General features: G+C 40.0%; 1 protein-coding gene across 1 annotated transcript in view; it reads right to left on the bottom strand.

Moving 5' to 3' along the window:
• tmem198a (transmembrane protein 198a) overlaps nt 1-26621 on the bottom strand; it is a 39060-nt gene extending 12439 nt beyond the window's left edge. The window contains exons 1-2 of the mRNA XM_034203957.1: nt 26188-26621; nt 3658-3898 (exon numbers count right to left, since the gene is read on the bottom strand). Coding sequence (XP_034059848.1) covers nt 3658-3796 — 139 coding nt within the window. The 5' untranslated portion in view covers nt 3797-3898; nt 26188-26621. The remainder of the gene's footprint in view (nt 1-3657; nt 3899-26187) is intronic.
• Between the last annotated feature and the right edge of the window lie 1265 nt (nt 26622-27886).

The raw sequence follows: 27886 nt of genomic DNA, 5'->3' as shown, positions 1-27886 counted from the left end.
GTGTCAATCTCCTCTTTAATAGCCTGTCCTGTTGGTAGGTGGTTACTGATGCTAGCCACGTCAATGAAAGAGAGTTCAAATGTCTTTAGAAAAGGCACACATAACATTCAAAAAGCAATTTGTGCCTGCATTCCTAGAGTCCTTGAACAAACGGTCATCAATTCACACAGCCACAGCAAGATGAAAATCTCTGCCTGTGCCTCTTTAACAAGAAAATAGCTGCAAGAAAATGATTACACAGGCTGTAAGGCAACCCAAGGCAATATATTAAAATTAATTGCACCTTTGGAAAAAAAATACACAAGGCATTCTGAATGCAATGTCATTATTTGAGCACTTTTATGTGATTTTGCTTGTTCCTATTGAAATGAAAATGCAATTTTAATCCATCACTTTGTACGGCAACACAAACAAATCCAATGTAAAAAGACTGTAATTATTATTGATTACATTTTCCTGTAATGACTTTACATCAGAACTCATTAGAATGAGGCCGTTAATACTCACTCACTTGGCACAACATGAAGCCTCAAGTTAGGACTTTCTGTCTTAGCATATGAATGGACCCATGCATAAAGTATGAGCCATATGTTTGATGACACAAATAAATACAAAAACAAATCAAGAAACGACAGGGGTCCACTACCAGTTGGACTAGTATTTTGTATTAATTGCAAATTCTGTATTTCGTTTTCTCTCAGCAGTGCTGCTGCAACATATAAAGAAGCAGCAACATGCCTTTGAATCAGAAGCAGAAGATGAGTTCTTTAAAAGACAGCAGGCAGTCCAGTTTGACTAATGATGACAGCAATTTGGGAAGTCGTGTAGGGGTAATGGCTATTCAAGGATTTGATAGGATGTAATTCTAAGAGAACATGCAAACATATAGCAATGCCATAATAGCTTACTCTGTTGGAATGGGATTTCAATATTGATTCACACACCAAAACAAAACAACCTCTCTGTACAGCTTTTAAAATCAATAACATCATAAACCAGCAGAGCAGGATGAACTAGAAATTCGATTTCACGGCTGTTTGGCTACTCGTTTTATTGTTGAACATTTAGGAATGATATCAATAGCAAGCACCCTTCAGTGTTTCTATGGTGTCTGTCAATAATGCTACCGGCAGATACCACTTTTTAGATTGACTATGGCCATGATAAACAGTGTTGTGCTTTTGTAGGATTGAAAATGAAAGCACAGCATGTACAAACTTCTGATGGATGCTAAGCAGAGCAGTAACTTTGACATTGACTCAAAATAATAATCAAGACACAACCGGTTAATAAATTAACTATCTAGCTGATGTTTGGGCCAATTATTGTACCTTTGCTAAGAAGCGCTATACTATGACGGGGAAGGGGGTAGCAATAAAGATAAAGAACACCATTAAACAGTTACACAACATAACAGAAATAATATCGATAGCAGCGTCCCTAGCAACCACCTTGGTAACAATTCAAACGTTCTATGGACGCAATTTCCTGAAGTAATCTTCGTAATAACTAGCAAACTAAAGATCATGTACATCCACTGCACACATAATCTGAAATAACAACTGATATTTCTCGCATCAAATGACATCAAAACGCATTTTAATGGCCAAACTAACTTTAAAATAGGCATTTTCCACCGAGAATAAAACGAAGTTCGGCCATGTTTTTTTTCTTCTGCAGGGAGACATTTGAAGATCACGTGACATAGACGCCAGCCATTGGAATGAATGGTGAAAAAAAACGGGGTTTGTCAAACAGAGCACATGGTGTAGTCCAAATGATAGCTGGGGATTCTGGGTAGTGTAGTGTCTTCTGCCATCCTTTACTCCGAACAAATATTTGTTTCTCCGAATCGAAGGGGAAAAATACAAAAGCATTGCACACAATTTAAACCAATCAATGTTGTGTAATTAACAAGGATAATCTGGTGTTTTTTAGTCGATGAGTAGTGCAGATATCACTGTAAAATCAATCGACAGTAAGGGGAATACTTACTTCTGGGTGTACAATTCTCCGTTATCTAATGAGAATGGACGCTCACATTGCCTTTAAGGGCAGCCGACACAAATGAATGCCGTGCTTCCATGAGCGTCATTACCAGTAGAAATACATTGCTTTTAAAATCGTGCTGTGCAACACGAAAAAAAGGGGGAAATCGTGTTGGTGAACATGAATCAATAGATTAAAAATCGTGTTGGTGAACACGAAATGCCATGAGACTGGGTTGTGTAAAGACTAGGGCCGGGACTTTAACGCGTTAATTAAGATTAATTAATTACACAAAAATTAACGCGTTAAAAAAATTAACGCATTTTAATCGCACTTATTTTTGCACCGCGGAACGTTTCTCACTGGATGAGTTTCAGGCGTACCGATTATACTGGAGCACCAACTAACGTTCATGACTTCAGACAACAACAAACCACAGTGAACAACAGTGGGAAATGTTGTTTTAAAAAACGGACGGATGGAAGCGTCGATAAGAGCACGGTTGTGTGCAAATTATGCAAAAAGGAATTCGCATATCACCGCAGTACATCAAGCCTCAAGTATCACCTCAATGCAAAACATATAGCAGCTAGCGTGGAAGCTAGCGTGGACGTTAGCCTCTTTTATCGCGTTCACACCAAAAAGAGCTGGTACTAAAATTAGTTCATGAGAACCTTTTTACCCCCACGAAAGTCCCTGCTAGATAGCAGAGAGCTGCTAGAGAGCAGGGACTTTCGTACGGCTCTCTTGTGAGAAAAGAGCTATATTTCTGATTGGCTGGGCGGATTGCAAACCACGCCCCGTAAAACTCCCAAAAAGTTTGGTGAAGCCGCCATTTTATTATCCTCGCATTAGCATTATTAGCATTAGCCCAGCGCAGAAACGCAGAGAGACTAACTTATGGCAACACAAAATAAAACATGGGAGCGGTGGAGATGAGGAGGTGTCGGCGTTCTGGCGATTTACTCGGAAGGCTTCAGTAGAAGCTGCTGGGACTCCCAGCAGCTTCTACTGAAGCCAGTCCCCAACTCCGGGGACTTCCGGCCGGGGACTTTGGGCGGCAGTATACGCCGTGAAGTGGTTTGCGGCCTGCCAGTAAACCCAAAGCAGAAGAAGAAGAAGTGACGTCAGCGGCTTCATTTGTTCTCATGAACCTTTGTGGGAAAAGTACTGCGGTGTGAATGCGCCTAATGGTATACTAAAATCCAAGTGAAAAAAATTGCTTCTCACTGTTCTCAGGTCAAATATTTATATGCGATTAAAAATGCGATTAATTTCGATTAATTAATTACAAAGCCTCTAATTAATTAGATTAATTTTTTTAATCGAGTCCCGACCCTAGTAAAGACACATAGAACTTGCAAAAAAAAGAGTAAACTGATGGATTTTCAGTTGACAATGAAGGCATTTTTCAAGCTAACACTACCATAGTTCTACATATATCGAGGAAACATGTAATGATTATACTGCTTCTCATTTGTTCCGTTCAAACACCCTTACCAGCCCTTAACATCTGACTTAGACACCAGATTCTAAAAACATTTAACAACAATGCAAAAGCTGTGTCAAGCTTTGTAAGAAATCACATTGTTTCAGTGATCCCCTTTGTTGCATTAGAACCTTTCAGATACATTGAATTGAGAAGCAGCTTTGCTCAGGGTCACTTACCAAAGAAGCAGTAGATGATTCCAAAGAGGCAGCACATGGAGCAGACCACTGAGGGAACAATCTCATACCTCCTCTCAATCTCCTGGTCACACTTCAGCCCCACCTCAACCAGACCCAGCAGGCGGCTGGTGGACGGCATGGTGCCTGAAGTGAGTGGTGGGTGGCGATTAGGGGGTGCGGGGTGGAGGTGGTCTGCAGTGATGACTGGATCAGTGGGCCTCAGCCATTAAGACGTGTCTACCTGCAAACAGGATGTAAAGAAAGAGAGTGATGGAGAGAGAGAGAGAGAGCGGGACAGGGCAGGAGAAAGAATGAGTGGAGAAAGAAAGAGTGATTATTGATTGCTCATTGTAAGTACTCAGTTGTGAGTGCTGAGAGAGCAGTAAGCATGCATTACATTTTGAAAAAAGAAATATCTCAGCCTCTCTCACAAATACTGCTGCAGATGAAATGACTGCGTACTAAAGAAATGCAACTCAGCCACTATCATCCACTTGGGTATATAGGAAATAGGTAGCAACAAATTGTTTCCAACAGATGCAAAGAAGCTGAGCGATAGCTGGAGATCTGCAGCACCAACACACTGATTCCCATGGGGCGATCAACACGAAACAACACCCCTTAAACATCTGCATCTCTACTTAGTACTGATCTTTCCCTGCTTTAATAACTCATTTTAAATAATAAATAAATATCAGTAAAGCCAAAAGATTGCTGCTGCAATGATTATAAATAATTTCTAAGGAATATTGTCAATCTACAAATGTTGAATATAATGTATTTTACTGGAATATTTAGTACAAAATATACTGGAAAAATAATACCGTGGTTAAGGTCATACAGTAGAACATGAATAAAGCAGCAAGGATTTTAAGTGGATAATTGTTCCAAGATCATACTTTAATACAGCTAAAACACTTAAAAGGAGATACTACTTTACTGTAAAAGTGTAACAAGATAAAAACGCGTGCAACTAAAACAGCATATTCTGGCTTAAAGTTTTAGTATAATAGTAAGTCATGAACAAAATTGTGTGAGACATACGTCTATGAGTGCAATACATTACAATGCTTGTGATGGAAAAGGCAACAGCAGAAACACCATTCTGTGAATAACAACACTGAATCTGGACTGCAGTGCGTTCATTTTATATGCGATCATTGTGATTGATCCTAACCTTTAGTGATGTAATTATTAAACACAACATATACAATTAATGCAAAAGCATAATTATATTGCAGCGGTAATTCAGTTTGATTGCTAAGCGTAGACTCCACTGACTATATTTAATGGACTTGAATCTGTAAATGTTGCCACAGGGCAGATTTAGCTATTTCACTGATTGTCGGTTAAATTACACGTTTCATTTTTTTGTACAGTGTGCAGCGAAGATTACAACACTTAATCTACTGAGATATGTGAAGACGTACTATTATATAGTATATCTCAGTATTGATAACATTATTCTATATTGATCTCCTTGTGTCCTTTGGATTACTAAAAGACATAATCAGATCAATAAGGAGTTTGGTGTCAGCTGCACGCACACTGCTTCGAGATTCCAATCCTTTTCCTAATCTTAGAGGTATTTGTTGAGGACTTTTGTTGGATGAAAATGTGCCTGGGGCTCCCACTTTGATCCATTTTTGGCAGTATCTGTGCCATCAGCTACTTAAAGTGATCAAAGTCAGCTGTGTTTTAAATATTTATTGTGAGGACAGATAAGGGCAAATTCAGTTTTTTGCAATAGGGATGTGAATCTATCTGACCCTGTTCTCATCTTCCTTACTGCTGTCTGTTTGTGGGCGTCTTTTTTGTTAAGCCAAATGCTTTAGAAGGATCAGTACATCTTAAACGTAAGGGCTCATTTGTAGTCTGAATGAAACAATGAACCCTTTTCAAAGTCACACCCTCAAATGCAGACTAGCCAATCATGTTATAGCAATGACGAGCTGTACTGTGCAGTGCATAGAGAGTATATACTATTACAGAATCAGACTACTTTCCCCAAAGCATGACCTTCTTCTACTGTAGTCACAGAATACACTGCTCTTCTTCGCCTTTGCCTGTTACAGGATAGGTTCTAGACATTGGGTTTTATTTATCTGGATCCATTATCTCTGTGTGGTTTCCTCCTTTAGGTCACTGCACTTGTCATGTCAGAGTACAGATGACATACTCACATACTCTCTCTCCCTCTGTCTCCTTTGCTTGTTTTGACTCTTGCATACGGCTACACTAACATACCATCTGTACACACAGACTCACATGCCTGATTGCACAGTGGAAGTAATCCTTATTGACGTATAGGCACATACACACACAAGTAACTATAGTGATTTTCAGCAATACAACACCACTGAAGCACTGAGCAGTCAAATACAAAATTGATTTATTTTCAGCATGACATGCTGTGTGCTTTGGAGACAAAACACAACACAGAGGCAGGATTTAAGAAGAAATAATAATGCAATACTGTGCCCTGCTAGCTTATCTTTTAAAATGAAATTACTTTGAGATGTTGCTAGAAGTAAAAATGTAAGTTTTACAGTTGTCACATAAGATAAAGAGCAGCATCACCTTTATAGGAAGAATAACATCTTTCCACTCACATTGGGGTGAATGTCACCATTTGTACACACAACATCAGTCAAGCTCTAACATCATTCATTTGCTGTGAGACAGTAGCAGTGGTGTAGAGAGGGTTGAAAAAGGGAAATAAATAAGTATAGTAAATTAAAAAATAATCCACAGTATTTTAGTAATACTAATTCTCAAATTCCCAAAGTGACATGAAGACGTCAGCTGCTATAATTGCTTTTAAGCCCTGGCAACAGTTGCGTTGATTAGATCCCTTACTATGTCAGCTACACCCACCTGAGTCTGAGCCTCTGGGCTTACCTGTCACTACTAATATAGATTTAATAGCATTAGCACAGATTAAGATAGTGTTAAACATTTTAACGGTGCTTCCTGGAGGAGAAGTTTGGAGTGCTTGACTGAGAGCAAAACGAAAGCTGGTTAGCTTTAATGCAGGGAGTTTTAATGGAGCCACCTGGCAACCATGTTAGCTACATAAAGTGCACAATAAGGCCATGTCAACTACACTAATATAACAACTGGGAGGATAACTTGTGGTGCTGTATTGATTTGTGAGGTTATTTCCTGACTCTCAGGTGCACTGTAATAAGAGCAGGAAACTCCAACTGGGTAGGGACTTATTGACAAGAGGAACACTGGTTTCCTTCCATTTGAATTCATTAGTATTGAAAAAGGAAAATGCACGAAGGGAGCTTATGCACTGCCAAAGAGGAATAACCTACAACAAATCCCCTATTCTTTAAGTCCTTACTGTCTGATTCTTCTTCTCTTTACAATAAATGTTCAAACTGACGGACTTATTTGCACTCCTCAGGCATTATAACATTTGTAATTGTTCATCTGATGCCTCCACAGTGATTTCAAAGTGTTTTATTCTCCAGGTAAAAAATGTTTTTACAATTTAAGTATTTCTTATTAAATGTGTTCTGTGTATGCGCCACACATTCAAAACAACACATGCAAATAAAACTTTCCTAGTAACACAAAGTAACTTCAATTGTTAAGGAAAGGGGTTGGTTGCTTGGTTACACAATGTTTAGTTGCAATGGTTGACATCCCCACAGAGATGTACTTGGGATCTAGTGATGAACAATTGTTTTGATTTGATTGGGTCCCAATGAGAAACAAGTAAATGAACAGATCAGTGGTCAAAAGGTATATTTTGAGATCACAAAGAAAATAATGAATGAGCCGAAACTGAAAGTTAACGTTGTAATTGAACAATCACACACTTTCAATCACAGCCTTGTCAAATAAAGAATCATCCTCTGTCTACACAGTAAGACTCTTTTATTTGAGTGTCAATTTAAACGTGTGAAGATTTTGTCAATTTACAATGTGACCTGACACTACCTTTGTTAACTGCTGCACTCACAGAGAGAAGACAAGGTCAGGACAAATACGAAGGAAAAAAAGCATATTATGCAACAATCTCACGTCCTGTCTGTTGCTATAACAACCAGCAGCGGTACAAGGACCCTGCAAATGGGAAATGGGGCCCGTCTCCATGGGAATGTGCATGTTAAGAGACAGTCTGTGATGGTTTCTTTGAAGCTCCTGGCAGCAGACGGTCCTGACCTTTGACCCTATTCAATAAGTGCCACTTTATAATTCACCAACATGTCGAGGTGTCCACTGAACTCAGTGTACAGTCCCATCCTTCATGTTAAGTTACCAACAATTACCAGTGGAGCAAAACCTTGGAGTTCTAATGGAACAAAATATAAAGTCTACAATACTCTACTGTTTTAGGTTCAGGTATATACAACATATATATGTAGATATACATATCTATGCTTTCATACTGAACAGTAATACTTTGCACTTTCTGTAGAAATGTGTGCCTTTCCTGCACAAGTGATTGATGCCTAGTACAAGTTCAAAATCAGCCTGAATCATCATGGGATGATAAAAAAAGACTGTAGGGAAAGCCATCAGACTGTACATTATTATCAACACAGGAGAACAGCTCAGTCTCACTGTTGGTGTCTCTGGGTGATGCACTAATACATCTAAAGGCAACAGTTCAGTGCAACAGTTTTTTTTGTTCTTCGATGTGGAACTGTGTTCCCATAGAGACTGAACTATAGATCTAGTTGTTACACTTTCACACAATGCACACTGAAGTTGGCAGGCGGTGACACTCATATCACTTCACATGGTTTTTAATGTCGGAGGTAAATAAAAAGGGACTGAAAATCTAAATAATCATATTGTAGCGACACAAGTTTGCACAGCACAGGGTATCATTTCCCATCAGCTTCACTTCAGAGCTTCAGTGTGTTAGCTCTGCAGGGGAACCAGCATCTACTGTAAATTCAGTTTCACTGGCTTGCTTTCCTCTTTGCTCACAAATAGGGAGCACTGAATCACACCGCTGCACCTCTGACACAAATCACAGCTCCCATGATGATTTGCTCAGCCTTATCCATGCTTGCATTGCTCCGTAAGTCCGACAGAAGAATAATGTTGGGTTACATATCAAAACCACTGGCAGTTTAATAACCTTTCTGCGTGTTGATCTGCTCTGCTGGAGTTGTTCCTCTACTCTTCAGATGAGCAGTCGGGGGTCACGGATCAAATGAGAAAACTGCTGGCACTGGAGGAAGTGTTTTAAGATTGATTGCGCTGTGTGCCAGCTTGTCGTTGGCATGCAATGTGTTTATTGCAGTGTGACTTCACCTTCACCTCCATAAAGTATGAGTGTGCTGACTTTTACAGAGCTATAAACTGATGTAAATAGTTGAAATATGAATAATGCTATCCTTGAATGACTGTCACTGTGAATAAATATGATCCACTAGATTATCACTTCAAATGCAATCATATGAAGTAAATATGAAAATGTATTCTGAAGAAATTCTGAGGAATGTGAGGAGGAGTGAAGTCACCTCGCCTTAACTGTGAAGTGTTTGTGTGTTTGCATATCTATAAAGCTTTTCCTCCCTAAACCTGCTGCGAGATAAATTAGATTTTATAATCTGCTATTGGTACCGACAGGGGATAAAAACAGAGATGAAGGGTTTGAAAATGTTTGTGTCACTAGGTTTGTGTTTGTGTGTATGTGTGTCAGCATGAATATTTCAGAGGCCCCACACTGAGGGGTGGCGACAGAGCATCACCAGAACGAGGACACACTGCTCTCCAGGGGGGGGATGAGTTGCGTTGTTCTCAGACTGAGACAGGAAAACAGAAAGACACAACAAATGTCACAAAGTTAGAAATGATCTGCAGGTGTTCGGAAACAGCATAGTAAAAGGAACGTTTCCACAAAGACATGGCCTCTGATATGACAAAAAAGACAACAAAAGAAAGTCCTTCTGGCAACGTTTGCAAGGGCAGAGTGTTGCATTCAACAAAACTAGACCTACGTTTAACTGGTATGTAAGAAAACATGGCATCACAACAGAAGGGGTGCTAAATTGTTTCACTCTATTTTTATACAGGTAACATATTTTGATGAACAAGAGTTTATTTTAGAGTGTTCATCATATTATTTTAGTTTTGGTTACGAAAGCAACCAGGGAGCACATCTAGGGTTTCTCTAAATTGTTGTTCTGTGAAACCTGCTCTGATTCCTTTGAGGAGAAAGCACCGTTTAAGTCTCAGTCAGGCACCCCAATGGTTTCATTTGTCCAAAATTGGAGATATTTGTCTCAGAGACGTCTGCCTCAGCCCCATCTCTACTGCTGTGAATTTTGTTTTCAAAAGCGTTTCAACAAAACATTGGTGTCATTACTCGGGGTAATACACAGACCTCGTTCTGAATCATTTTTCTCGGCACAACTCTCTACTGAAAAAAATCAACCAAAGAAAGCTGACAGTGTATTCTCCAGATTGTTGAGAGTAATAGAAATAGCTTGTTTCTGAAAAGTGAAAAGCTAAATTATTTTAGTTTTGCAATGCTTTGAGCAACACAATTAAAAATACTATTGTGTTGGTAGGCAGCAGAAATCAAATCAAATCAAGTTTTATTTACAAAGCACATTTATAAACGATTTTTGGTCGAGCCAAAGTGCTGTACATACTGTATAATAAAAATAGCCTACAGTAGAGACACTTTACAGCAAATACAGCACAGATTGTTCAGAATATCAGTATGAGAAAAACGACACCCTCTGTCCTTAGACCCTCACATCGTACAAGGAAAAACTTCCAGAGAAAACCCACAGTTTAAAGGGAAACATGGGAGAAACCTCAGGGAGAGCAACAGAGGAGGGATCCCACTCCCAGGACGGACAGACGTGCAATAGATGCCGTGTGTAAATCGAAAAGATAATACATTTTACAGCATATAGACCGAATGTTAGGAAATGCATGTGTCTGTAATAAGAAGATGAATCCACGAGGATGTCAGCTAGAAATATTGGACATCCATCTATTGATCCATCTATAAATCCATATCCTCCATACTCTACGAGGGTTTCAATGGACAATTTTCTTTCCTTACTCTTGTATGAAGTGGTGATATTGATTTTTAAATGTACTCACTTAGTTCAGCAGATTAGATAAGATTGTGGCTGTAACTTGACTTATTTGTGTGTAATGTAAACAAGGATAAATTACAATACAACCTTTGTGAAAATGAGTTCAGTGGGTTGCAGTTCAGTGGGGTAAAGCAGGATGAAGATTTAGTCGGTCAGTCTAAGGTCAAGCGGTAAACTTGGCTAATACCACTAAAGCTATAGTAAGATGACGTTAACAAGATACTAGACATGATCCCTGGTTAGAGGAGAGCATCCTTCTCTATAACCTGCACAGTGTAAGATTGATTTAGTATCCACATTTGTTTTTAAGGGAAACACATGGCCCTAGAAATCTCTACTAAAGGCTTGTCTTCAAGCGTGTCAAAGTCTCTTTCTCAGGAGATTGTTTGCTCCACCATTTTGATCCAGTTTTCTACAGACATTCATAATCCCTAAAAGATCATTACAAATGCTTTAACAATCCCTTGATTTCTCTTCATGCGCCACTAAGAGGTTTAAATGATTGGTTTGATGGATTGCAGTACAATTTAGTCAAAAACAATCTCTCATCCCTTGCTTCTCTTAAAGCTTAATGATCTAACTTCCAATCTCTCCAATACTGTGGTTTATGACCCAATTATTGCAAGTATAATGACATTTGAATTAGCTACAACTGCAAATGTTAGCATGCTAACACGTCAGGGGCGGATCTACCGGGGTGGCATGGGGTGGCAACTGCCACCCTAAACAATAGCCTTGCCACCCCAGCTGAACCCCAGTTGGCATCTTTGTTTTGAAAGAAAAGTTGTGGCTCATCGGACATTTATGAGAGAAAGTCTCTAATGTCCGAGTGCAAGTGAATGCAGCACAAGACGTACGTCATGTAACCCCTCCCCCGGTCCTTGCGCGAGAGTGGAAATATCAGAGCCCTAGAGAGATAAGAGTTACGACACTCCCATAGACCTCCGTTGTAAAAAATGGCGGCGCCTACTTCCGGGGTATGGACATCGAAATAGTTCAAAAAATATTGTCATTTGGGCATTGGACCTCATTCACTTACATTACGGCGCGTCGATTAGTTCCAGAGGTAAGTTGCTGAAATATCGAACTCTTTTGAATTGTCAACTGTCTATATTGTATCAGAGGCCCTTTATGATGCTTATACTGGTCTTCATTTGTATATGCACAGCGTAATTATCTATATTTTATCTTGGTTGTTACAACCAATTTAGCTAGCATTGCCTGCTAGTTAGTGATGGCAAAATGAAGCTTTGAATGAAGCGTCGAACCACTTGGACAATTGTGTCGGAAATAGGTTCATTTCTCGAAGCTTCAGTTACAGCGACCTCTCCTGGCGAAATGCAAGGCTGCAGTGGGTTTAACGTATCATTGCCTTGAAAAATATTCGATGCACACACACTAGGGATGTGCATCTCCATCACTGAGGCCGATGCGATGCGCATCTCGATACGTTGCCACGATACGATACATTAACGATACATTTGAAACACCAGGCGATGCGATACATACGATTCACCCCTGTTGCGATACAGTTCGATACGATTTGATTCAACATTATGCGATTCGGTGCGATACGATGCGATTCAACACGATGCAAAAATAATGATACTTCAATATGGTACGACAGAGGATTTTTGTTTTATTCCTTATATGCAGCAAATCATACATTAACAAAAAAGTGCTTTACATATTTGGTACTGCACATCCCATCATGCCGTTTATTTTTTTACCTTTAAAAGCTCTCCAGAGTACAATTGTATAACACCTCACAGTTAAACAATGTAAGGATGCATTGCTCATGATTAACAATGTGCAAATAACAACTACCATAGAGCAATGCCCATACAGCTGCCAGCCTGATGTGCTTAACACTCATTCATAGGCTAACTCACCAGTGAGCAGAAAGCGGTGGGTTCTATATGAACAATAAATAATACAAATAACCTTTCACAAACAGGTATTTCATAACTGCTTACAGTGAGGAATACATTTAAATTATTATTGGCCGTCACAGGCTGCTGTAAACTAAACACCACTCTCTCTGACAGAACACCTCACTGAGTGATTTAACTCATATGTCTAACTTTGAGGTTTCTCTTTTCAGCCGCAGACCCCATGTCGACTCTTTATGTGCGTCGCTAAGTTCCTCGTACTACTTGTGTACTTTAAATCGGCTCGGCATCGTTAACAATTTGCGAGCGATTTTTCAAGTTGACCGTCTGTGCCGCGCACATATACCATCAGGACGTTACTGATGGGGTGCGGCTGCGGAGTGATACTGTGTGTATGCAAGCCCGCATCTAGGACGGATCTATGTATCATGGCTGTAGACCTGTTAAGTAATAAAGATACCTCATACAAAAGTCAACGGATACCTTATTACTCTCCATGACCTGCGGTCAACTATATAGCCTAGCATAAAGGACTATTACACCGTCTTTCTTGAACAATCCGAAGTGTTACCAAACGTTTGATTTGTAGGTAATTTTCGGTGCGCTGTGTTTCTCTTTCTCCTCGACTTCCGTGTGTGTTGATAACTGAGACTCTCGGCCTCCGTAGTGGCGAAGCAAATATCAAAGATCGTCTCTGCTGAGCGTTGACAAGATTAGGGGATTTTATATGAATGAATCGGTTTTTTACCGATGCAAAGACGCTACGCAATCGATGCATCGCGAGTTCAACCCGGTTCAACCCAAACTGTAGCCGATGTGCACTCTTTCAACCGGTGCACTCGCATCTTGAACGTTTATGCCGGTGCACCGATGCGAATCGGTGAATCTTAACATCTCTAACACACACACACTAAGACTGAATATCATGTTCTATTTGCAATTAAAGATTGATAATTGTGTGTATTGGGTTATTGAGAAGAGACTAGAGAGTGCTAGACATTTTTTTGGGAGGAGAGGGCCTTTTATCAGTTATTAAAGTTGAAAAGCAATGATTAAAATACGTCCATTCCGGGCTTTGAACCAGCTGCGCGGAGGACATCGCCGCATTCGGGCCGCCGGCTGTACCCACTGGGCTATCTATTCCCTAAAATATTGAACTGTTTTTATATTACTGATAATTGTCTTTTTGTTCACAACTTCTCCACATTTCGAAGTGTTTCCCGAGCCAGAACGACCTATCTTTCTTCCTGGCTTGCTCTATAATGATACTACAATTCAAATGCAATACCAACAACAACCCAACAGCAACTACGACAACAACCCACACATTGCGCATTGTTTAGAGCGGTCATAAAGTGTTGAAGCGCTCAAATTTGAAACTGTTTCAACCTGTCACCTGTCAGAATCGAGACGAGGTAGTGCATTGAATCGCGTGAATGGACCGTGAACCAGTCAAGTGATTCATTCAGGAAATTAAGCAGTTGCTGCTTCGGACGTCACATGTCACGTGATTTGAAGCAGTTGCTGCTTCGGACGTCATATGTCACGTGATTTGAAGCAAGCTTCGAAGCACTGCTTCTATGGAATTTTTTTTCACCCACAGTGACAGCGCGCAGAGCATATTGGAACTCTCCAGGTGTTGGGACAGAGTTCCTCAGACGAATGGACGAAAATGTGTTTTCCAGGCAGTCTTGAGTGAAGCGGCTTGTGAGAACAAATGTGTGCCCTTGTCTCAACAGGTCATGCTGGACCTCCAGGATTGTTGTTGTGGCCATCACCGTGCTGAATATTGAATATTCCATATTTTAAAGCATCAATCTGATGCATTTTGAGATGCATTTTTTTGCCAACCTGGGGAGAGCTGGAGAAACTTAACTTCAGCCATGAGTCAAAAATATTATGGCCTCCTTACTAAGTATTATCAGGGATGCAAACTCATCAGGTATGGAAAAGGTGACAAGGACCCGAGCCCCCCGATCCCACGGAATATCGGCTTTAAAATGAGGAATAACAGAGGATTTTAGCAGTCAAAACAACTAAAGCAGCAGTGTTAATAATAACATAAACGCTAAAGAGTCACATCTAATAGAAATATATAAAAGCATTTATTGTAATTGTGTAGCAGTCAGTTTATAATTTTGGCAGCACTGTTGAGCATTTTGAAAATCTATTGTCATGCCTCTGTGCAAGGCTTAGTCTTTCTATCTTTATGGCATCTGGTGTAAAGTAACTAAATTCATAAACTCAAGTACTATAGCCTACTTGGGTACAATTTTGAGATACTTGTACTTTATTTAAGTATTTCAATGTTTTGCTACTTTGTTCTTCTTCTCCTCTACAGTTCAGAGGTAAATGGTGTACTTTTACTCCACTACATTTATGTAATACCTTTAGTTACTTTGCAGATGTGGATGAATGATGTGAAATCTAATCAAGTGTTGAATCAGACTTTAGTTAAAACTGTCAATAAAAAGTATGCAATAATGCAATTACAGCTGAAAAAGTACTTGGGTGTGTGTTTTTTTAATATATATTTACCATTCAATAACGCAATCGCTGCTGTCTGTCTGTCCAATAGAAGAACATGACAGCGCAGCACAACTATACTACGGACGTGACTGCCCTGGCAGTGACAGCAACATAGCCTGCTTGTGCTGCCACACTTTCCCCTCAAAATATCGTTAAATAACGAAACTTATAAATAGTGCCAATCCATACAAAGTGTAACCACATCATGTAAATATGAAAGCAATCTTTAAAAAATAACAGCGTTGGTTTAATCTATGACTATTTTGACCATGTTTGTGCTGTTTTTGCCATAGAGAAGCATTGCAACGGAAGTGCGTTTGGAACTATCCCGGCATACATAAACCACGTGACCGGCTGGCGGCGACATCAAAGAGTGTCGTAACTCTTATCTCTAGGGCTCTGGGAAATATGATTGGTGGCGAATTCACTTGAACGGGGGGACGGCGCAAAACGAGGAGCCTTTCGGACAAAAGCACTGAAGGAATGTGGTAATTGCGGTCTACAATGACAGAGAAGAGAATGTCAAGTTTGGCTGTACTCGGTAGTGATGGCGAGATGAAGCCTTATGAAGCTTTGAAGCTTTCCAGCCAATTGGTTCGCAAAAGGGTTCATCTCATGAGGCTTCATCATGGGCTTCATCTGAACACAAACCCCTTGTTGGTCAAAGTGTGTAAAACAGGCAGATTGGACATTTCAACAGTGTGCTCTATCTCATACCGAGTTCCCAATGAGTAAAGCCTTAGAATAACTCTAAACAACGAACATTAAATCATATTTTCATGTTAACAATATTGTATTTATTCCAGTTTAATGATTGTGATTGAAAAGCCTAAGGAGGCTGGTAAACATTGCAAAGAGGGATTTGTGTTCCTTAATAATATTCGTAAACGTAACGATGTTATAGCCTGAGAAAGGCTAAACCATATCAAAGAATACATTATTAACTACATTATCTCATTTAGCTGTAGCTTTTATAAACAACAAAAAATACGTATTGTTCAGTCGTTGAACCAGGAACCCTGCGATCATGAGTCAACTGCAACATATGTATTCCTGTATTTATTCATTTATTTATTCATGTTTTTATTGCTACATTTATTTATGCTAGTATCTATTTATACTTTTGACATGTTCCGACCTCTATATGAGTGAGGGTCTGAGCTCTCTTGATTCCATCGTGTCACCTGGCCCGGGTACAGGAAGGGTAACATCGTTCTTATTATACATCCATGCGTTGTGGTTCAACGGTTCAACCGATCTGAATCGCTTCGTGAAGCAGTCACGTGGCATCGACAGGCAGCGAGGCTTCGTTTGTCATCGATGACGTCACTGGCCCAAAACGATACAAGCCTCGATACAGGCTTCACAAAAAGCTTCGGGGATTACTCGACACACGCTCCGAAGCCTCGGCGCAATACGTAACATCACTAGTACTGAGCATTGAATCAAAACGCACTACAGCTGTTGATCTTAATAAGTTTGTGAGGCGTTTTGCTGAACAAAATAGTAATCGCCGCATTCAGCTGTAATAGACATGCCAACTTGATGCTCTGCTCACGGATGACTCGATGAGAATAACAAACTGTTAAGATGATGACCTTGTATGCGTGTATATATTTTTTTCTTTGAGGGGGTCTGCCCCCAAAAAACAGTTTTAAGTCCTGAGAAAGTAAAATAAGACGGTGTGTAAAACTACACTGCCCAGCCAACAGAAAGTAACCACTTTGATTGAACTAGGCCAGTAGGTAAGGACCTTCCACTGGATAATAACTGCAGCGATGTTTTAGCTGAATACACGTTTTTTAACCCTAACTGATGCAGTTAGTCACTTCTTTAATGTTTGTTCTTTCGGATGTAAAGTCAAGGTTGTAACTGTATATCAATAATGATATAATTACTTGTTTTTCAAATTTGAAGGAGGGTGAGCAAGCATCTTGATGAACATTCATCATTAACTCCTCCAAAAAATATAGTTTATTCAATAATAAATGAATATGATTGTGAATCATAACAGTTCTTCACTATATCTGTAAAGCGTCTTTGAGCACCTGTAAAAGCGCTAACAAATTAAATCTATTATTATTATTATTATTTATTAACAGTGCAATCACTGTTAATAAATAATAATAATAATAATAGATTTAATTTGTTCCTAATAGCTGATAGGAATAATATGATTGTTAATAGTATCATATTCATTCAGACAAACATCGATGAGACAGTTAATTAATGTACTTATTGCAGCAGTCTGCATATATTTGGTACCCCTGCTGGTCTAAGAGTGAGACAAACTCATTCAGTTATTGTTCAGTTAAAATTCATTAAATTACGTTTGCCACCTTATATGTAAGGCTTTACTGATGTGCCACAATAATATCACCTATGTGATTGAGTTAAAATATTAATATTGTGGCTTTCCAAGTTAACATTGATTGTCGGGGTGTAACGGTTCACAAACATTTCGGTTCGGTACGTACCTCGGTTTTTAGGTCACGGTTCGGTTCGTTACGTTTTCGGTACAGCAGAAAAAATGATCACAAAACATTAAAAACATTTTTTTAATTAGTGTTAAACTGTGACTAATGGATTCAAATAAATACAAAATATAGTAAAATAAACATTAAGGTGCAGCATTTCGATGAACTGAAATAATCTGTATTTGAACTGTACTGTACCTAAGCAGCCAGCTTGACATTAGGACTTGCTTGTCATTGTATTTTCATGTTGTTTAAAGAAAGATGAACTTGTCCACATTGCTTGCTGAAAGGGCAGATCTGCTGGCACTAACAATGTCTCCTGCTGTGGAGAACACCCTCTCTAGGGACAGTGGCAGCAGATACAGCCAGGTAGCGCTTTGCTAACATGGCAACATAAGGATATTTGGCGTTTGTAATAGCTTTGGCTCGGTCTGAACTCTCTGCGAGTGGTGGAGGCTTAAATGCTAGTGGGAGTTGGGTTTGCACTTCAGTCTTTTTTCTTTTGGTACCGGTGATATTCACATTCGGGTGATGCCTTTTCAAATGAGTGTGATGTATTGCCAGCCGCGTAACCAATGTTAGTTGAACAATGCCGACAAACAGCTTTGGTTCACCTGTCTTTGTCCGTCATCCTTGTACGTAACTGCGAAACCAAAATGTTCCCAAACCGGAGACTTCAATGATGCTGGAGGATTTTCAGCTCAACTTTATCTGCGTTCGCCATTTCGACAGTTCCTCAAATTACTGACTACATTTGAACGCATCCCTGTGACCAGCTCTCATAGTATGCCTCTCGTCCAATGAAATGACTTGGTCGCTCTATGATATATACCTGAGATTACTTCCAGAAAGTTGTTCTCAATTTTTTACGTTTAACGCTATATTCGTTCGGTACACACGTGTACCGAACCGAAGGGCCCGTACCGAATAATTTCAGTACGGGTACGTGTACCGTTACACCCCTAATTGATTGATATGATTGCGATTTAAATCAGCATATACTTCTGTCAGGGGATGCCACCCCTCAAAATCTCCTGCCACCCTCTTGCCACCCCATGAATATTTGTCTAGATCCGCCCCTGTAACACGTTAAACTAAATGGTAAATATTAGAACTGCTAAACATCATTTTCATTGTATGCAAGCATGCCGACATTAGCATTTCCCAAGATGCCTTTAGCCAGCTCTTTAATCCAAACAACTGGAATTATCTCACTTTTACAGTCTTTGTAAAGTCTGAATCATATTGCTCAGATTCCATATTCATATTTGAATCAGACTTCCTTGCAGTCTGATTTTCATCCTCCATTTCTGTCTGGTTCATGTGCTCATTGTTCTGTGCCTACTGGATTACACAGATTGATACACCGCTACAATTTAGCATCTTGATTCTGAACAGAGAGACAGTGATAGTCATGGTTAACTACCCGCCAACACCCTCGCTCTTCTGTTCGTTTCTCCAAATCGGGGAGGGAGAGCCTTCATGTTCATGTGGAAGTGAGTAACGTGTTGCTGATGTCATGTTTACTAAAAGGATGACTGTGTTTCCATATAGCCATCTGTCACTGGGGAGACTAGCTAATAGTGTGTGTGGGTGTGGGTGTCGTGTGTGTGTGGTGTGTGTGTGTAGGTGTGTGTGTGTGTGGTGGTGGTGTGTGTGTGTGTGTGTGTGTGTGTGTGTGTGTGTGGTGTGTGTGTGTGTGTGTGTGTGTGTGTGTGTGTGTGTGTGTGTGTGTGTGTGTGGTGTGTGTGGTGGATTGTAGCTGAAGGTCTCTACTGTTTAAGCAGACACATCTGCCTTAGCTTATGTTGTAGATGCAAACAATATGTGTGCGTGAAGGCTTGTTTGTGCAGATGCATTAATTAGGTGTATGTATGAACATTTGTGTTGACTGCAAAGACTAAGGAATGCTATCTAACATCAGCTTCCATGCGCTCTACTGTAGAATAAAGACACTGAGAGATTAATTAACTAGTGAAATTATGGCTGTTCCACTGACCATTAAATATCTAAGATCACTCTACCTCAGTTCTATCTGTATATCTAAGAGGACACAACGCCTTTTTTTCCAATGATGACATGATGTGACATATACTGTATAGCTCTATAAGCACAGTACATGTGTACTGGTGACCTTTGTTATACACAACAGGATCATCCTGACTTTCATAATAGGTATCACAGGGACGTTTGCCACCGGCTCTCTCAATAGATGCCAACATGTGTGCAGCTTCAATGCTCACACAAACCTTTGAAATGCTTCTTTATTGTCGACAAGAGTTTAAAAATGGGAGAATATGGGGCTAATCATTCAAGTTGTGTTTGAAAGAAAGCATTCAGCCATCTTATATGTTTGCTGCCTTTCCATCTCTTATTGCAATTTTTTAAGTTTTTAATTATTTATTAGACAAACCCTTCATTTTCAGGTGCTTGGACTTTGGGAACTTGTGATTAGGCACTATTTATGGACTCTTTATAGAGTTAATGATGAATTATTTAGTCAAATGTGATGATAACAGAGGTCATTCTTTATTATCGGTGGTTTTACCAGCCAAACTGTGAAGTTAAACTGCAAATTATCACTGGTCAGTTGGCATAGTAACCAGATAGGCTCATTTGTTTGATAGGAAATGCCTTCTCTGTGGTATCTTTAAATAACTGGACTGCTTAGCTGAAATGATTCTAAGTAATAGCTGAATCCTTGTTTTAATGTCATTAATTTGCCTTAACAACTTTGGCTGCTTTTAATTGAGCTACATTCGCACTACAGTATGCCTTTTAAACATGTATTGTATACCTGTGGTGTTTATTTTTATTATTTTATTATCTTTGCTTTGTAATGCCTGTTGTAAAATGCCATTATATATATATGTGTTTTACTGTATGTAGCCTATTCCTAAAAAGTCTTTTAATTAGTTTTGTAAAGCACTTTGAATTGTCGCGTACAGAAAAGTGCTATATAAATAAACTTGCCTTGCCTTACAGCCATACTTGGCAGGCTCTTATCTGTCATTGTAGACTGCAAATACCTCATTCCTTCCGTCTACTTGGATCCGAAATGCTTCTCGTTTTGCGCTGTCCCCCTGTTCAAATGAAATCGCCGCCAATCATATTTCCAGGCTCGCGCCAGGGCCGGGGGAGGGGTTACAAGCAGGTTACAAGGCGCGTCTTGTGCTGCATTCACTTGCACTCGGACATTAGAGACTTTCTCTCATAAATGTCCGATGAGCCACAACTTTTCTTTCAAAACAAAGCTGCCAACTGGGGTGGCAGCTGGGGTGGCAAGGCATTTTTCTGAGGTGGCAGCTGCCACCCCATGCCACCCTGTAGAACCGCCACTGAGTGGCATCCACTCTCCTTTCAGCGCCAGACTCATTGAAATTAAGTCATTGATTTAAAGCATACAAAGGTACATCTCTGACAAAAACCGTTTGAATGCCATTCCCTGCTTAGTCTATACTTCATTCTTCCATTATCTTTATCCAGATACGCTCTCTGAGTTCTCTGCTTCCTCATCATGCCCTCCATTTGCCTTTTTTGTGTCTTTAAAATGAAAGTAAACCAGATAACTCTCACAGTGAAACAGCCTTGGCCCGGGCCATTAGGTTTAAATGCAGAATGGTAATTTGTATGGGAGCTGTTCATTTTCTCCTCACACTCTCCCTCGCTCTCTTTGAGCTACAACACTATTGAGAAGTCTGACTGACCCATCGACCCCTTGTGCAGCCACCCTCCCACACACGCATACAAACACATGGAGAGAAAAGTCCAAAGACTCTTCTAGACATAATGTCCTCATCTATAGCTGATCGTCCTCTTGCCCAATCCTTTTCCCCTCCTCTATCCATCCATTTAGCAAACTACTCACAAAGTGCAACAGCAAAGTATGAGAGGAAACCACTTTGCTATGCGGTGATCTCAGGACAGATGTATATTCGGATGTGTTTTGTGTACCGTGGGCAGCCGTGGAGCACCTAAAGTGAAGAGATCTGAAGAGTGTATGAATGTGTGTTTGTCCGCCCCCATGTTGGTGGCCTCAGCATTGATCCCCCTCTAAGCCTCGCTCCTTGCTTGTGGCCTGAAGGTGATGTGACAGGGGAGTAAAGAGGCTTTAATCAGATTACAGCTCATTCGCTGTCTTTCACTATCTCTCTTTCGTCGGTATCATCCATATCACTGCTGCTTTCAACCACTTTCTCTTCTTGCTGAACACCAGGCCTACTTTTAAGCCACAGCATCACATTTGACTTCAATCCCACATGAATCTAATTGTTTCTTTCCAAATGTCCCCCATGAGCTGAGAGTGGCTGTTCAGAACTGTACGACTGCTCGTAAAAATGAATAATCAGAGTGCATGAAATAAACAACTCTTAGAGCAATGTCTTTGTGATGGTGTTCAGGTAACTGAGATCAATCTGGTTGACGCACTCATGATTATTTTAACAGTGAAAATAGATTTCCATTTCTTTAAAACACATTATGGCTCCATTTCCTACATAATTATCTTCATGCTGCTTTTATGCTTTCAGCAGGCAGTAAAAGAGACATAGTGGCGTTGTTACTTTTTTGCCTCTGAACCTATTGAGGTGATAGAAGTTCTGGGATGTTTTACTCAAGTTAAAGTATCAATTCATCAAGGTGCAAATACTCAAAATGTGTTCAAATAGTCAAAGGTGAACCAAAGCTGACACTATTGCTCCCAATGGCCAGTGTTATCTTTATCTACAATACTTTTTATTCTCTCACTTGAAGTATAGGAAATGATATGTTCACTATTCATAGTTTTCAAATAGAAAAATAGCAAATGTTACCCTGTGAAGTGTAGGGTGGTGTCTAAAAATAGTATTCATTAGTCTTTGCAGTCAACAAAAATGTTCAGACATACACCTAATTAATGCATCTGCACAAACAAGCCATCACACACACATATTGTTTACGTCTACAGCATAAGCGAAGGCAGATGTGTCTGCTTAGACAGTAGAGACCTTCAGCTACAAACCATCATGACAGCCAAGAACACACACACACACACACACACACACACACACACACACACACACACACACACACACACACAGACGGCTCTTACACTCTGTGAGTCAGATATGGTTGAAACTAGCGACTCCCAACCTGACGCTGTCCTCATTACACTGACTGCGTCCTGACCAGTCTACGTTTAGTATATCGTGCTGAAATGGTTAAACGGATGCCACACAGCGTATGTGTGAGGCGCACAACAAACAGCAATCTGACCAGCATATGCGTGTGTGTGTGTTTACATGTGAAAATGCCAGTGGGAAGGAAAGCACTGGTGTGTATTCATTTACACTTTACCCTCATTCTTTCTCTTCTCCTCCTCTCCCCATCTCTAATTCCACCTTTTTCTTGAATTCCATTTCCCCTGTCTTTTTTTGTTTTCATCTCACTATCCATTGAGTCATAACCATCAACCTTTTTCCTACTATCTTCTCTCTTTTAAGTTATTCTATTGCTCTTATAACTCCCATTTTCCCTCGCCGTGCTTTCTTAATCTGTCTTTGTTCGCCCTGTTTAAACTTCCATCCATCTTTCTCTTTCATATATTACAAAAACACTGAGGCCTGCTGCAGACTGTCAGACAGAGAAGCCCCTGAAGACGTTGTGTGCTCGGCCTTGAGTCTGAGTCTTTTTGGCTTATGTTGCCTGTACTTACATAACTTGTTATCAAAGCCCAGCACAGTGCATAGCAAACATCTATGAATGAAATGAGTGGTAGTCTCTCTGGTACCCATCGTCACCTCAACACTGAGACTATTTATTCAATTGTTTGTATCCTAAGCTTGATTAAATACAACGTGACCATTTATTCTATTAATTAAAATGATAGTTGTGAGGCTTTTATCTCCACACTGAGGTCTTCATCTCTTTAATGTTGAATTCTAAGGAAATAAAAAATGAAGATAATGTTGTTATGGCTTTTTTAATACTGAGGCCAGACCAGGCGTATCAGCCTTTTGTCAGCTAAGGAGAAAGGTAAAATGCCATTTAGAAAATGTCATTTATAACTGCTGGCCAAACTCATCAGCTCCAAGCCTCTCAGGTTGGCCCGAGTCCTAACTCTGAGGACTGCTTGGCTCTTGGTTATGGTTACGTAACTATCAGCACAGCCCCACACGGGGGGGCCTTGTTTAAACTATTTCTAATTGGCTTTCGAAAAAGGAGTGGGACATTTTTGGGACATTTCTCCCTCACTATCTCCTTGGTACCTTCTTTAAATCATGGACCTAACCAATCCTTACATGACACTCAGATTAAAATGTCATATAAAGACCTGTCTTTAGTTAAACAGTGTAGGGAGAGCATAGAGCAAGATAACGTCTGACAACAAGAGCTTCCACCGTGTTCATAACATTAGGTCTGTTAGTAGGGCATCATTGGACATTGTTGGAAATTAATGTTAATGTTAAACACGTCCATTTGCTCCATAGGTCCTTTTAACATGGCCCCGTTTGGTGACCCAGTGAAGCAGCACAGCTAGCAGCAGAAGAAAGCCTGGTGCACACTTGAATGTTAATATGCCACTGTAAAAACTCTTTGCTCCAGGAAAGAAAGAAGCATGCCAAACCCTGTTTGATCTGATAAATGGTGGGAATAAATGAATACATGATACAAATCTATATGTTTCAGGGAGCAGGTTCATTCAGCTATTTATTTCCCAAAATCAAGAGCACAGCTTCAAAGTTCAGCTCAGGAAATGAACTGAGGGAGAGCCTTATTAAAAGATGTTATAGCGCTACAAAGTAAGAAACTCTGAGGCTTGACACCACTGCACTCAGCAATGCTCTCTAGGTGGAACAAAAGCACACAGTCAGTAACTGGCTGCACACTGGTTTCTAAACACTATTATGAACTGTAGCTTATTCATGATTCTCCCCATGGTATCTATTCATTTGCATTCACTATTCAGATACTGCACAACCTCAAAACCCATCCTTATATCTCAAGAGATCGCCAGCTCAGGGATGTCATTGTACCTTTCCTGAAAGACTGCACCTCACTTTTCATACTTAGAGAAGGCCAAACTCTCGCCTCTAATATGAAATTCTAAAGAAGATCCAGTGCTCCTAATAGCAAAATAAGACTATAATCATACACTGCATGTAATGCTCTTTGCATCTCCCTCTATTGTATATACTTCTCACCCTATCCTATAACATCAAAGTAGGTATGTACAGCAGCATGTAACAAGTCTTTCCTTCTCTTGTTTTGGATGCCATTGCACACCACACACCCCCTGCAAACCAGGTCTGCCAGCAACTAAATACATTCTTGGACTACCAACACTCATATAGTTGTATCCACTTAATTGATGATTTAATCGACAGGTCTGTAAAACCTAATTTCCCCACAAAGAATCATGCAAAAGCACCACTTTGAAGATTGTGTTTAGCAGAGATGTTTCAACTACTTCCTTGGAATTAAGTCATGCAGCATAGAAAAGCATACACATGTACTATTCTACTAAAGGAATCTGAGTACCAAAATGAACAATTAGTGGTCTAACAGCAGAAGGCTCTAATTCATGACATACTGTATCAAACATAAACAAGCATATCTATTATTAGCACCAAAATATGTGTAATTAGTGGAACAACTGCAATCCTTTAATGGCAAACGGTTTGGTTTTGATCCATATTTGAAAAATGTTATCCTAAATTGCTGAAGTGGGAGAGAAAACACACACGTTGATGCTGTGCCATTTTCAGAAAATCACTAATACGCTGTTCAAAGACATTTGCATGTTTAACAAAGGAAATACAAAGGCAAATGCTTGCACACTTAGCTCAGCAGGCTTGCTGCCTATAATTACTTCGCTACAGCACACACTGTTCATTGTGAAGATGTTTCATGTTCTATTACTGTTACCCAGTCCTATGTTTTTGGATATACTATATTCAATTTAATGTAGTTGTTTGTCGGTTGACACTGGTTGATTAATAGAGTGACAGACAGACAGATCACTAGATATAGATAGATATATAGATAGATAGAATGTAGGTTCAAGTGACTTTCTGCCAGTGTAAATCAATTTGGCTCCCACTGTTTACACGCTGTCCAAACCAATTATGTACACGGGTATCAAATTCAGAGTTTAGTCTTTTCAATTATTAATTCCCACGCATCATGAAGGATTCATCTGGATGTCACTGATATGCGGGGTCTCAAAGTGCTCGAGCCTTGTGTTGGAGAACCAATGGCAACGGTTTGAAAACAATAGAGGGAAAACAATAGAGTAGCGGAGACAGTCAGTCGTCCATGTGTCCAATTTTCAAAGGCAATTACACTGACGGGCGCAAGGCTGTGGGCAACATAATAAGCCATTGGGGAGGGTTTTACAGTAGGACATTTTGGTGCGTTAAGGCTGGGTGGAGATCACTGGACAAAACGTTATAATGTGTTATTTGTGACAAAGACAGACTTAGTAAAAAAAGGAAAACACCTATAGGCTACGTGCTTAGTTAGCATAACACAACTGTCATTTTGACATGAACAAAGAACACTCACATCAGTAATGCATCATATCCGCGTGGTTTTCTTTGTCGTCCCCGAGTCCAAACGAGAAAAACCGATTTTTTTTCAAAGAAAGGAGAAGATCATGTCCACTTGTTTGCTTGAACAACCCAACATTATCATCTCAGGGAACCGGGCTCGGTCCAAAAGAAAGAAACACAGCGTGCAACTCCAAGAAGCCTGAAGCGAAGACTAAAACAATGCTCAACTCCTCTTGGCTTCAATTTCTCACTTACTGCGTCCAGACAACCGCGCTGCTGTTCGCCAGGACCTCATGGAATATTGAACGCCAATAATGGAGCTGTGCTACGGGAAATGGAAATGCTGCCTTGCGGTTTTTATTCCGTGTTTACATCATGCTTTCTTAAGATATCCCCCCCTAAATCGACCCGTGTATGCGCTTCCTTTGTGTTCTCTGTCTCGCTCGCTGTGGGTAACGGGTTAAACCATTCCTGCAGCACGAGAGGGGGGGTGGCAAGAGGAGCTATTCATGTGTATATGAGAACGAATGGGTTTGGTGACTCGTGGCCAACTGTTGTTATTGTCAGGGATAAAGATACTGGGAGGAAAAGCAGAGGGAGAAAGTGGAGAGGGGGGGGGGGGGGGGGGCGTGAGGATTTAAAAAAAAAAAACCCGAGTCATTTTACATTTTCAAAGAAGTGCTTCACTGCGTTGGCAGATTATGACAAATCTGTGTAATGTAATCACACCCTCCACACACCAAACCCTTTTACTTCTCACATTCAAGGATAGTTTATAAGTACGCTCTCATGCTAGATTATGCAACAGAGATATAATTACGTCCAGTGTAATGTTTGCCTGTTTCTCCCCTCAGTAGCATCAGTGTACTATCAGGACCTTGGATAGCTCCCTGCCAGCACCAGCCACCTGTGTCAATAAAGAGCTGTGGTTTCAACATACTATTGGATGTAAAATGAAAATGTTCAAATATTGTTTGGGTTGTTGTTCACCAGAGTAAGGAAATGTGAGTGATGTAGCCAACTTCTAGTTAAGACCACACCATGAATTCCTTTTAACATCACTCGGAACAGCCTGATCTGGTGATGTTGGTAGAGTATCTGAGAATCTAAAAAGCCCCAGTCTTTTATTATTTAGTTTTTCAGCCGTGAAAGAAATGAATCATAGCTTTGTTCATACTATTTGTCGGTGGATAACATGTTGGCCAACGGCGCCATCTCCTGGAGAGCTTGTGGATCTAGACATGTATTTATTTGTTTCACCAGACAGAGCCTGGTGTAGCCTGTGTGTCAGATACAATGTAGTTCCGTACTCCTCCTGATATATCTTTACCATCCCAGAAAAGACACACTGTCAGGGTATCAGAGTATGTAGCCTGTAACATTGCTTATATTCACATTTATTTGGGAACGTTTGGTTTATTATATTTTTAACCCTAACTAACATCAACATTAACAGCTGCAGGAAAAAAAACAAGAAACGTAATTCTCAAAACCTACATTTGTTTTTCTCAGTGTCTAGGAGTGATTACTTGATGATTCACTTGATTTCTGACCTTCCTTTTATAGTGAAATATCCTACTCTTAAAGGTCCACATGTCACTTATGTAACGATATAATATCAGATTACGACAGATGGATCGTTGAAACGTTAATAGACAGTTGTGTAGAAGGCCTGGTCTGATTTCTTATTATGTTTACAATGCGTTGTTGGC

This window comes from Gymnodraco acuticeps, unplaced genomic scaffold (genome assembly GCF_902827175.1).
Source record: "Gymnodraco acuticeps unplaced genomic scaffold, fGymAcu1.1, whole genome shotgun sequence".
In the NCBI taxonomy this organism is placed as follows: Eukaryota; Metazoa; Chordata; class Actinopteri; order Perciformes; family Bathydraconidae; genus Gymnodraco; species Gymnodraco acuticeps.
The sequence above is the reverse complement of the archived record's forward strand: the minus strand, read 5'-3'. Positions and strand labels throughout refer to the sequence as shown.